Genomic DNA, 12,097 nt, shown 5'->3' on the forward strand with positions numbered 1-12,097 from the left:
ATAAAGTTAGTATCTTGCATATGATGCAGGCTTCCTATTGACACTCAAGTTGTTAGTATAGTATCTTTTCTTATCCACATAAGCTTTAACTCCTTGCCAGTCCAACCCACAACTCAAGAGCACACAATGTTTTTAGAACAGAAACTTACCGGAGCTACCAGGAAATATGAGCTGTTTCACTAAAGGGGGTTTCACTGGTGTTGAGGAAGGCGAGTTGAAACCACTGCTGTAAGGGCTGCTAGCATTTGGACTATAAGGGCTTGTGTAACTGACCGCACTGAAAGGGTTACTGTACAAACTTGGTCTCTTGAGGACTGTATGAAAAGGGGGAAAAAGCCACATTGAAGGAATTGGTGAAGATCAAAATATATACAGTAGTATTTAAAGTAATTCAACATGATTATGCTTCTAGGCAATTAAAGTAAAACAATTCAGTCTCCAGAAAAACACTGTGGTTTTATCAGAGGGGTAGCCATGTTAGTCTGGATCTGTAAAAGCAGCGAAGAGTCCTGTGGCACCTTATAGACTAACAGACGTATTGGAGCATGAGCTTTCGTGGGTGAATACCCACTTCGTCGTCATGCATCCGACGAAGTGGGTATTCACCCACGAAAGCTCATGCTCCAATACGTCTGTTAGTCTATAAGGTGCCACAGGACTCTTCGCTGCTTTTACTGTGTTTTTAGATTTACAAGAAGTGCCTATCTTGAGTTCCAGACACATACAATCATTAAAAATACACACACAAAAATAAGAGAACAATAACCCTAACAAGTTTTCCTCACCCAACTCAACAGGACTAAATCCACACCACTTAACTCACCTCCGCTTCTAAAGACCAGTAGATAAGCCTTGTAGAGTGCTCTATAGCTCAGACTGTGGGGGTGGAAAGGAAAAGTGAAGCAAACTCCTTCATAAAATACCAGACTCTAGGCTTCCCCCTTTTACAGGACAGGCTCAAGCACCTTGGCTATTGTTAACTGCTATAGTAACAAACATAAAAACAGTCTCAAAGGTACTCAGGACAGAAAACGTTAAGGTGAGCCAACTTGAATTGCACACAAGCAAAATGGAAGCCACTTCAGATATCCATGAAAAGAGGGCTCCTAAGCAAGAGGGCAACTGCATTTGGTACTAGCTGAGCAGGCTTCTGAAGCAGCCATACACAATTTATGATGCACTTGGGAAGGACAAAGTTCTGACTGCCAAAACATGCTCGCATTGACAAGAAGATTTTGACCTTTTTCTTTCCAAAGTACAAACAGGAAAAGTGCTCTTGGTCATTGCTCTACAGCTGTTGACCTCAACATCCAAAAAACCAGTTGCACATATATAAATAAGACTTTCAGATACAAAGTGAGTAATAGGATACCTCAGTTGAAGGAGTCAATGGCAGCCTAGCAGAATAACCTTCTATTCTCATTCTAGTTGAGCCTCACCCAGCTAACTCTTATAACAAGCCTTTAGCTCAGGGGTGGGCAAACTTTTTGGCCCGATGGTCACATCTGGGTATAGAAATTGTATGGCGGGTCATGAATGCTCACAAAATTGGGGGTTGGAGTGCGGGGGTGTGTGAGGGCTCCAGCTGGGGGTGCAGCAGGAGTGTGCTCTGGGCTGGGACCGAGGGGTTTGAAGGCAGGAGGGGGAATCAGGGCTGGGGCAGGGGGTTGGGGTGTGGGAGGAGGTCAGGGGGGCAGGCTCCAGGTGGCACTTACCTCAAGCAGCTCCCAGAAACAGTGGCATGTCCCCCATGCAGCTCCTTCACAGAGGCACATCCAGGCAGCTCTGCACCTGCCCTGTCCTCAGGCGCCACCTCTGCAGCTCCAATTGGCCGCAGTTCCTGGCCAATGGGAGCTGCGGAGGGTGAGGAGAGGCGCTTCAGGCAGGGGCAGTGTGCAGAGCCTCCTGGCTGCCCCTCTGCATAGGAGCCAGAAGGAGGACATGCTGCTGCTTCCAGGAGTCGCGCAGAGCAGGGCTGGAGCACCGGAGCAGGGCAAGCCCCAATCCCCGTTCCCCAGCGGGAGCTCGAGGCCCGAATTAAAATGTCTAGATGGCCAGATGCAGCCCCCGGGCCATAGTTTGCCCATCCCTGCCTTAGCTAGTCACTCAGATAGTATATTAATGAAACCATCTGGGTATGATGAAAGATGTACAGTTGCAAACTGTATGCACATTGAGACACCACAGCCCTTTGTCTCCCCTAGTGGTGTCATTACTTCTTAAACACAATATCATCATCTGAACTAAAGGGAAAAGTCTTCAATCAAGTCTACCTTTGTCTAGGATTCAAAGTGACTTGACTACAATTCAAAACAACTTCAGAAGTGTACACAGAATATTTTAAAAAGTAGTATTTGCATGACCCACACTACAGAACTGCCACTAAATTGTCATCAGGGAACTGAGGGGCTCCATGCCTGAAGACATTCCAGGTAAACAAAACATCCCAACCCACCAGCGGCTTACCCTGACGGCCAGGAGCCAAAGTTTGCCAACCCCTAAAATATAGGGTTGGCTTATGAAAGGGTAGTCTATTTGTAGTTTAATACATGCATTACACTTTGATTAGGAAATTAATCTTCTAACCTAACTCATTTTACTACACTATGAATGAAAACTCCAAGGGAAAAAAAGCAAATTTGACTTCCCTTATTAAAGCTAGCTCCTTAACTACTGAAGGTATTCTATGTCATAGTACAACTGAATTATCAACTTTCTTAAAGAAAACTGTTCATTTTGCACAGTATAGCAGGTGAAGAGCGTCTCATCATGCATAGTTTTAAATTCAGTTTAACTGCAATTAAGATGGCTACTAGGAGTCATGCACTCTTCCCAAAGAAAGGTTACAATCAATTAAAAAAAAATCTATATATATGCACTGCAAAACATTCAAGGATGGCCCCTGCAAGCAATGTGCTTACTTGTGAGATCCTAGTATAGTTATACAGACATTAAAATCTTGAAAAATATGGAATTTTTTAAAAGGCATGGGTAAAAGTCCTCATGTCCCTCAAAGATCTAACTGTAGCATTCTGCTGTTGCTGAAACTGTGAAAGGCAGAAAGAAGGCCGTGATCAATATAATATGGCAGTGGTGATGAATGACCTTGGCAAATGGTTGACTCTCTGCTCTAATGCACTTAACTGCTTGACTCTGACTTGTTTAATTCCTTTTACTCAATGTCTTTTTTAAATTAGGAGGTGCTACAAGTGACTCAGTAAGGGTTTTCCACACCTTGTGCCACAGGATTAAAATAGCATTCAAGTTTTTAAAATGCATAAACCGTCAGTTGTATTCAGAATAGGTGCGAGGACAGAAGGTTTGTATTCTTAAAAGTTTACATCACAATAGTGCCAAATATCACTTAGAGATTACAGAAGTATGGTGGCCAATTTAATAGAATATCTTTAAGATATTTCCAGTCTATATATACAAGTTCACAGAATACAGTGTTTAGAACAGAACGAATGCAGTTGTATTACAAAATGCATCTAATTTAGAACAGCATCTGGAATTCTAAACAGATAATCTTCTGATAAGACTGGACCAGAGTTCTCTTGATATTGAATCTCCCCTGGTTGAAGTGTAAAAATTGATCTCCTTTATGTTCCAACTGAACCTTGATCCGCATGCCAAAAGAAACAGTCCCCACCACTTGTGTTTAAAAAAAAAAAAGTGATCCCAATCTCACTGTGCATCTGTAAAAGGCCAAAATGGTAAAAACAGGCCTGCTCTGTAGTATAACATATGTATACACTGTATACACACAAAGATATATTAAAAGAATGTGAAGATCGCAAAATCAAGAGCTCAAAAATTAAGAAATGCCAAAATTAAGAGTGTCTGTGCAATCTTAATTTGGCCTTCTTGCACATATGGATTACGATACAGTCTTTAATTACATAGTCACATCCTATTCTTTCCACAGGATCTCTCATTCTGTATACAGCAGTGGTCACCAAACTTTTCAGGGTCGTGCCCCCTCTTATCTCTGTCCGCAGGCCCTCCTACCCCCAGGGCATGGCTGGGAGCGGGGCTGCATCTTGGGGCTAGGGAAGGGGGATGGTCGTGGACAGGGGTAAGGGGACCCTGGGTGCAGGGCTGGCAGCTGGGGCCAGGGCCAGGAGCAGAGTTGGGTGGTGGTCCTCTACAACCTCTGTGGGGGTTGGGCTGGGCACCAGCCGTGCCCCCCCCACCCGAATGGTCCTCCATGCCCCCTTAGGGAGAACACACCCCACACTCTGAGGAACTCTGATGTACAAGATGAACCTACTCTGGAGAAGACTCAGGGTTGGATAGTGAAGGAAACTTGTCTGTAGGGCCCCTGCTTCATTGGCTGTAGAAGTTGGAAGGTGTCAGTGAATACAATAGGGGGCTGCAGGAAGACAAAGGATGATCTCATGGTTAAAGTAGCTGAATGCCACAATGGGCATCTGGATCCCATTGTTACCTCTGCCAGAGTTCCTAGGCAATACTGAGCAAGTCACTTAAAACTTTTCAGTGTGTTCCTCAATGTTCTGGTGCATGACTGGAGGACCTGAGGTCTCATATGCAGAAGGGCTGAGCACTCAAAGCTGCAACTCACATGAAGCCTTGGGAACTGTGGTTTGAACATATAAAGTGCTATATAATGCTAAATATTCTAGTTACAATGAAAACAGTTTTTTATAATGGGAAGTGTCTGGTCACCTTAATAAGCAGTGCTACCAGACCCACCTATAATTACTTGTTAATACAAGTCACAATTTATCCAGAATGAACGATACTGCTCCACATGAACTTTCAGAATATTCCAGAGAACAATGTATAGTCTTCCCCCATCCCTGTCTCCAAAAGGAAAAGAAAAGTCTGCATTTGGAAACATTCAGAATCTATGTACAGTAACTACTTTTGATAGGTAACATTAACAAATTGATCTACGCCCTTCTTCTGTCAAAAATAATGAGGTTCCCAAACAGGATTTTTTCAAGTATGTTAGCACTTCATGCCTAAACTAAGTTTTTTTAATGGATCAGTTTTCAGAATCATGGCCAACCTTTCTGAAATCCAGAACTTTTTAATTTAATGAAAATCATGGCTGGCAAACTTATTCTGGCAGCCTCAGTAATAATTCAAACTGACCAGAAATAAAATCTGTCATTAAGTGTAAAGCTGGCCACAAACAAGTCCAATGCTTAACTCAAAAATGGATTTTCCATTCCATGAGCAACGTGGTAATAGCTCGTTATGCATATATCCAGAGTGATTTGTGCGATATAAGAAACTATATACTAGTCTTGCTTTTTATGCCAAATATTTAAGCATGGACAACATACCCAGCACTGTACAAAATTGACAGACTGCCCCAAAGATTTCCTAATGAAAGCACAATTTAAGTTGCATCCCTTGTCACCAAACTGCCATACCACCTCTCTTCCCTACCCCTTTTTGTTTTGGGACATTTTTTCAAACAAAAAAGAGGCAAAAGCAACAAGCTTTTATAAATGCAAATAGATGCCAGCATTCTGTTATCAGGCACTGACTCAAGTTGTTTAAAACAGAATCAGTTTCACTTCCTAGTTTTAGAGGCTCAAGAAATCATTTAGTAGTCTTAAATTAATCCCACCAGGACTGTTTTGGTTTACATGAACATGATGCAAGGACACCTGGATAGCCTTTCCACTCTACCCGCATGACCCATTTTTATGAGCAAAGTAATGACAGGATACTTTAAACAGAACCCTGTTTCAAGAGAGAAGACCAAGTAGGTGACACTCATGCACTGCAGTCATGTAGAAACCCAACAGTGAAACACCCTTGAAATATACACCACTAAAGACTCCCCAGCCATTTTTTAATTTAAAAAAATCACAATATGTTTAATACACAATGTAGGGATAGATTATTTCACATTATATAGTATAGGTGGGGCTAGTAGCACTGCCTACTGAGGTTGCTTAACACTTTCCATTATAAAACCATTTTCAGTTGCTTATCACTTGATCAAATAAACTGTTTGGGCAGACGTTGTCCATGTCAGGTACATGTAATCATGTATTATGATAGTCTTTAATTACATGTGCCCAAGGGGGCTTATTTAAAGTTCCACAAGCAACCTTAATTCTAGCATTTCCTAACTTTTGAGTTCTTGATTCTGAAACTTTATAATAATGTTCTTTAAACATACTATGTGTGCAATTTCCTAGGTTTTTAAAAAAGCAAATGGAATTCTTAATTCCATCCTGTGGCACCATATTGACCCCTACCTGGATCATCAGCAGAGTTAGAACCCTTAGGTCCACCACACATAACACTGCTACTAAACTAACGGGAGATGAGACCCACTGTACCTGAGAGTTTCACGGGTATCTGCTGACAGCAGAGGCATGGTGAGATTCAGCAACCTTGGGTTCCATTCCAAGGTCTGGAGGGGAGTGTACTGTACTGGACAGACACTTCTGCCCCATTACCTGCAACCAGTCCCTGACCCTTCCTCACAACTAGCTCATCATCACAATCCCCTGCACAGGCACCAACTCCACTCCTCCAGATGTCTCATCTCAGTCTCCCTGCTCAGTCAAGCCAAGTCTCCCCCTCTGGACTCTCCGAGTCCCAAGCTTCCCTTTCTGTCCCAACTCCATGTCCCCAGTCCTTGCTCAGCCAGTCCCAGTTCCCACTCCTGGCTTCTTGTCCAATCTATCTCCCCTCTCCTCTGGTTCTCAGTCCTAGTCTCCTTCCCCAGGCCACTGATCCAACCTCAGACTCTCCAATCCCTAGCTCCTTCTCCTAATCACTTTGCCCAGCCAATCCTAGTTCCCTCAACGCACCTCAGCTTGTCAGATCTGTCTTCCCTCTCCCACAGTGGTTCCTAATCCCAGCATCTTGTAAAACCTGTCTCTCTTCCCTTCCACTGGTTCCCTAAGCCCAGTCCCATCATCCAGTGAGTCTCAGTCACCATTCCCTCCCACACCACCTCCCAGAATTCCTCTCCCCAGCCCCACCTCCTCTCCCAGTCTTTTTGTCCAGTCAGTCCCAGTGTCTCTCCCCCCAATTCCCTGTCAAGTCCCAGTCTTAGATTCCTTGTCCCCATCTAATCCTTTCTGTCTCTCTAGTTCATCTTTTGTCTCCCTCTGCATTCAGTCCAACTTCCTCCTTCATGCTGCCAAGGTGCCAGCGGTGAGAGAAGAGAAGGGGTCACTGAGGACACAGGAGATACAGGCTTCCTACTCTCAGTACCAGTGACAGGCCCTACCCCAGCCCAGAATTGCTGTGAACAGGCACCACAGGAAAAGTCCATCTGTGCCCCCATAGCCCTGCGCCGGAGGAAGCAGCTCAATTACTCTGTGGGGATGGAACATGCACAATCCAGTAAGCACTAGGAGCTGTGAGAGGCTCAAGTATGCTCAGTGAGGATAGAATCTGCAGAGATTGTAGTTGCTAAAAATCAGAAAAGTCTCTATTTAGCAAATGTGAACTGACATTTGTCAAAGGTATGTAACTTGAACAAATATACTTGGATTTCCATGGGGATGACAAAAAGCACATCCCTGATACAAAGGCCACCACCACGCCTAATTTCAAAATTTTAGCTAGAGGCAGACACCCCGAATGAAAAATTTAAGATCAAAGTGTGGCAAAGTTAAGGTTTTGGGAAGTGTTGGGCAATATTAGTAATAGGTGGCACTAATAGCCCTGCCTACAATTTCACATACATATAAAATGAGAGTGCAATCAGGAAGATAAATATTACTATTACATTCATCTTTTGGGGAGGTTTACATTTTGTTTTCCTTCCTGATTTAAATTCACTTTTCTTATAGGTATCGCCTATAGTTTTCAGCGTCTCTTCCTTCTCTCCCTCCATCTCTCTCTCGTTTTTTTTAAGATACATATACAAAAATATTCTTCCCCAGATATTTCCCTACATTTCCTGTTTTTCCTTTCCTCTCCCCTCAAATTTACCACACTTTTCTAAATTATATTAATCTTTCTTCTGCCTATCCCAACAACAGTTGACATCTATACACAGGACCTGAACATAACAGTAGCCACAGACATAAGAGGAGAACACCCCAATGTCTAGGACAACACCAACAATGGTCCAGTTGTTAAGATGCTAGCCTGAGACTTGGGAGATCCAGGATCAAATCTTACTTAGTCCATGCCTCAGTTCCCTTTGTAGAATTAGAATAATAGTAATTACCTACCTCACAGGGATGTTTGAGGATAAATACATTCAAGATTGTAAAGCATTCAGATGCTATGTAATTAGTCATAAAGAGGCCTAAAATAGGGAAGCCCACTCTAGCTATTAAGAAAAGAGCAGGTACTGGGACTCCCTGAATCTTACTTTGGGGGTTCTCCATCTTTTATAGCCTCTAGAACTAGAAGTTGCCTGAAATTTGATGACCCCTATTTTCCCCAAAACACCTTTGACTGCTGGAGGGAAGAACATATTATGTTTTCCCCATCCACTCAAGAATCTCCGAGTGGGCGGGGAGGAGAGGCCATACTATTCTTCTCCCAGATTCCTGCACACTATGATGGAGTTTTCTGCTAGCCTACTGCTCAGTCACTTTCTGGCTTAGCTGAAGGGTAAGTGTCTTCATTACTGTAACTCTTCCAGTTTCTATTTTTAAGCAATGCTCTTCAGTGAATAGCTCTAGTGCAGTGGTTTTCAACCCAGGGGTCCACGGACTATGTCTAAAATTTCCAAAGGGGCCCTCAAAGGGAAATTTCTTAGGGATCCACAAATAAAAAAAGGTTGAAAACCACTGTTCTACTGCAAGTCCCTACTGCTGCTCATTGTTCCCCCATCAGCAAAGTGAAACTGACGCGATTCTTTTGAATTTCACTGCTACCTGCAGGGTTCTGATTAGTTTTCGCTCTCTTAAACTTAGCAAGACTTAAACAGCAGAACTGCCTGGCTGTGTACTTAGCAAGACAACGCTTCTAGGTTTAATGCTTGTTTCATATTTGGAAGGTTCATGCACACAAGCAGGGCTAGCTTTTTAAATGAACGCTTAAATTCTGTAGTAGCTGATGGTACTTTCACAGGAAAACTGCTTAGCACTGGCAAGGGGGATTTTCAAGGCCTGGACAATGGAATTGTGGTTGCTTATTCCAAGGCTGAATTTAGCCCTCTACATTCAGCTTAGCCGAAATATGTAGTTTTCTGCAAACTTCTTGACTTTGGATCCATGATATGCAATAGCACAAGTTCAGAGATCCCAGTGATATCTGGGCACAATTCAGTGTTCAGAATTTCAGTCTAATCTTTGTATTTCAATCTCAGAGGCCTTCCACAAGATATGCACTAAATTAACAAAAGAAATAGTTTTCATAAATTGTTAAGATGAATATTTGAGCTAAAAAGCAAGGTAGTATATGTGAAGGGCAGGAAAGCGGGAGGGGTGAAACAAGATTTTCACATTAAAGCTCAGTGGTTTGAGCATTGGCCTGCTAAACCCAGGGTTGTGAGTTCAATCCTGGAGGGGGCAATTTAGGTATCTGGGGCAAAAATCTATCTGGGGACTGGTCCTGCTTTGAGCAGGGGGTTGGACTAGATGATCTCCTGAGGTCCCTTCTAACTCTGATATTCTAAAGACAGTAAAGAGGCGGTCAAAAAAGCAAACAGGATGTTAGGAATCATTAAAAAGGGGATAGAGAATAAGACTGAGAATATATTATTGCCCTTATATAAATCCATGGTACACCCACATCTCGAATACTGTGTACAGATGTGGTCTCCTCACCTCAAAAAAGATATTCTAGCACTAGAAAAGGTTCAGAAAAGGGCAACTAAAATGATTAGGGGTTTAGAGAGGGTCCCATACGAGGAAAGATTAAAGAGGCTAGGACTCTTCAGCTTGGAAAAGAGAAGACTAAGGGGGGATATGATAGAGGTATATAAAATCATGAGTGATGTTGAGAAAGTGGATAAGGAAAAGTTATTTACTTATTCCCATAATACAAGAACTAGGGGTCACCAAATGAAATTAATAGGCAGCAGGTTTAAAACAAATAAAAGGAAGTTCTTCTTCACGCAGCGCACAGTCAACTTGTGGAACTCCTTACCTGAGGAGGTTGTGAAGGCTAGGACTATAATAATGTTTAAAAGGGGACTGGATAAATTCATGGTGGCTAAGTCCATAAATGGCTATTAGCCAGGATGGGTAAGAATGGTGTCCCTAGCCTCTGTTCGTCAGAGGATGGGGATGGATGGCAGGAGAGAGATCACTTGATCATTGCCTGTTAGGTTCACTCCCTCTGGGGCACCTGGCATTGGCCACTGTCGGTAGACAGATACTGGGCTAGATGGACCTTTGGTCTGACCCGGTACGGCCGTTCTTATGTTCTTATGTAATGGGGATAATGGTAGTATAGTCCAAAGTGACAGAATGTGAAGAACTGACTAAAGTTATTTTTTGTCACAAAGTTTAAGTTAACAGCAACACATTCAGAAGGAGATGTCAGAGAGAGAGAGGCTGAAATGTGGGATGTAGTGGAAGAAGACTGTCCAGAATGGAAAGGTAGATTTGTGAGTCAGGGCTTGGCTACACTTGAGGGTTGCAGCGCTGGGAGTTTACAGCGCTGGTCATCCAGCTGTGTAGGAACAGCGCTGGTGTGTGGCCACACTCTCAGCTACCAGCGCTGGTGTGTGGCCACATTTGCAGCACTGTTGGGAGTGATGCATTATGGGCAGCTATCCCAGCGTTCAAGTGGCAGCAACGTGCTTTTCAAAAGAGGGGGGTGGGGTGGGGTGTAGTGTGACAGGGAGCGGGGGAGAGAGAGAGAGTGTGGATTTTTGGAGCCAACACTGTGTTAGCTTCCTGCCTTGCAAAATCAGAAAATGTTCCCGACCCCTTACACTTAACTCTTAACTGCAAACAGCCTGCATCCAACGGACTCCCTTTCTCCACCCCCCCTGCCCCCCCCAGTTTCTCTCCTCAAGCAAACACTCACTCCCTGCCTGCCTCATTCACAGGGGTTATCTCATTTGATTGTTCACAGTCAGGTACAGATTGATCACAGCAAACAGGAGCTATTTGTTTTTTAGATAAGCAGCTCGCGGAGCACCATCGGAGCTCCGAGTTCACAACAAAACCAAGAGAGGCTGCATAACAAAACAAAGAGTAATTTAGTTAAAAGCATTCTGGGATATCTGCTAATACCCTGGAGGCCAATAACAGCGCTGGTGTGTGTCCACACTTGATGAGCAGCGCTGGATCACCAGCGCTGCACTCGCTACACCCCAAGCAGACCAGGTGTTCAGCCAGCGCTGCAGCCAGGGAGTTGCAGTGCTGGATGTGCCTTGCAGGTGTGGACAGTTACTAAGTTGCAGCACTGGAAAGCCTCCACCAGCGCTGCAACTCTCAAGTGTAGCCAAGCCCTCAGTGTTAAGACGGTAGTTGAAAAACAGACAGATCAGACTGCCCCAGATAAAGGGTATAAAAGGTTAACAGACAGTAGCTGAGGAAAAAGCTCTGTAGGTCTCAGAGTGGGAGACAAGGGCAATGGCCCACCCAAGACACATCAGAACTTCAAAGGTAGGAAGCAAACAGGGAGTCATAAAAGCCTAGAAAAGACTTGATATCAGGAAGGAGGGTGTGCCTGATTGTAAAATGCAGCAGAGAGGCCAAAATGAAAATCAGGCCCTTGAGATTTTAGCCAGAAAGAAGTCAAAATGAAATCAAGAGAGCAGAAGTCAGGCTAGAGGGGATCCAGGGTGGAGTTCAAGAGGAGGAACATGGAAACTCTAGGAAATGGCACATTCAGTCTGCTTAGAGATGTAGAGTCAAAAGGAGACGAGCTGCTAATTGGAGTGGCAGGTGCAATAAAGGATGAGGATTTTTTGAGGTTGGTAGAGACAAGAACTTTAGTTTGAAGAAGCCAGTGGAAAGAAAGGTTGGGGAGGGGAAGGAGGGGAGAGTTTAAACTTCATAAGTTGGAGGCGATGAAGTTGAGGGGGCAGAAGGAAAGGTTGTGATCTACCTTTCTTTCTAACAGTAGATCTTGTTGATACTTTATTTAAAAGTCAGCAAAATCCCACATGGAGATAGAAGAGGAGGAGGAGTTTAGTAGAGAGTTAAAGGTTGCAAAGCAGTGTCGAGGATTA

At 43.7% G+C, this 12,097-nt stretch overlaps 1 protein-coding gene across 4 annotated transcripts in view; it reads right to left on the reverse strand.

Moving 5' to 3' along the window:
- Positions 1 to 12,097, reverse strand: part of SLAIN2 (SLAIN motif family member 2) — a 61,356-nt gene that overhangs the window by 28,667 nt on the left and 20,592 nt on the right. For 3 of the 4 annotated variants that reach the window (XR_005599111.1, XM_039540488.1, XM_039540489.1), the window contains exon 3: positions 150 to 314. The exons of the other annotated variant lie outside the window; for it this stretch is intronic. Coding sequence is in view for 2 of the 3 variants with exons in the window: in XM_039540488.1 (XP_039396422.1) it covers positions 150 to 314 (165 nt within the window). In the remaining variant the exon portion in view is untranslated. The remainder of the gene's footprint in view (positions 1 to 149; positions 315 to 12,097) is intronic. 4 annotated transcript variants of the gene reach the window in all.

The sequence above is a fragment of the Mauremys reevesii genome, linkage group 5 (assembly GCF_016161935.1).
Source record: "Mauremys reevesii isolate NIE-2019 linkage group 5, ASM1616193v1, whole genome shotgun sequence".
Lineage (NCBI taxonomy): Eukaryota > Metazoa > Chordata > Testudines > Geoemydidae > Mauremys > Mauremys reevesii.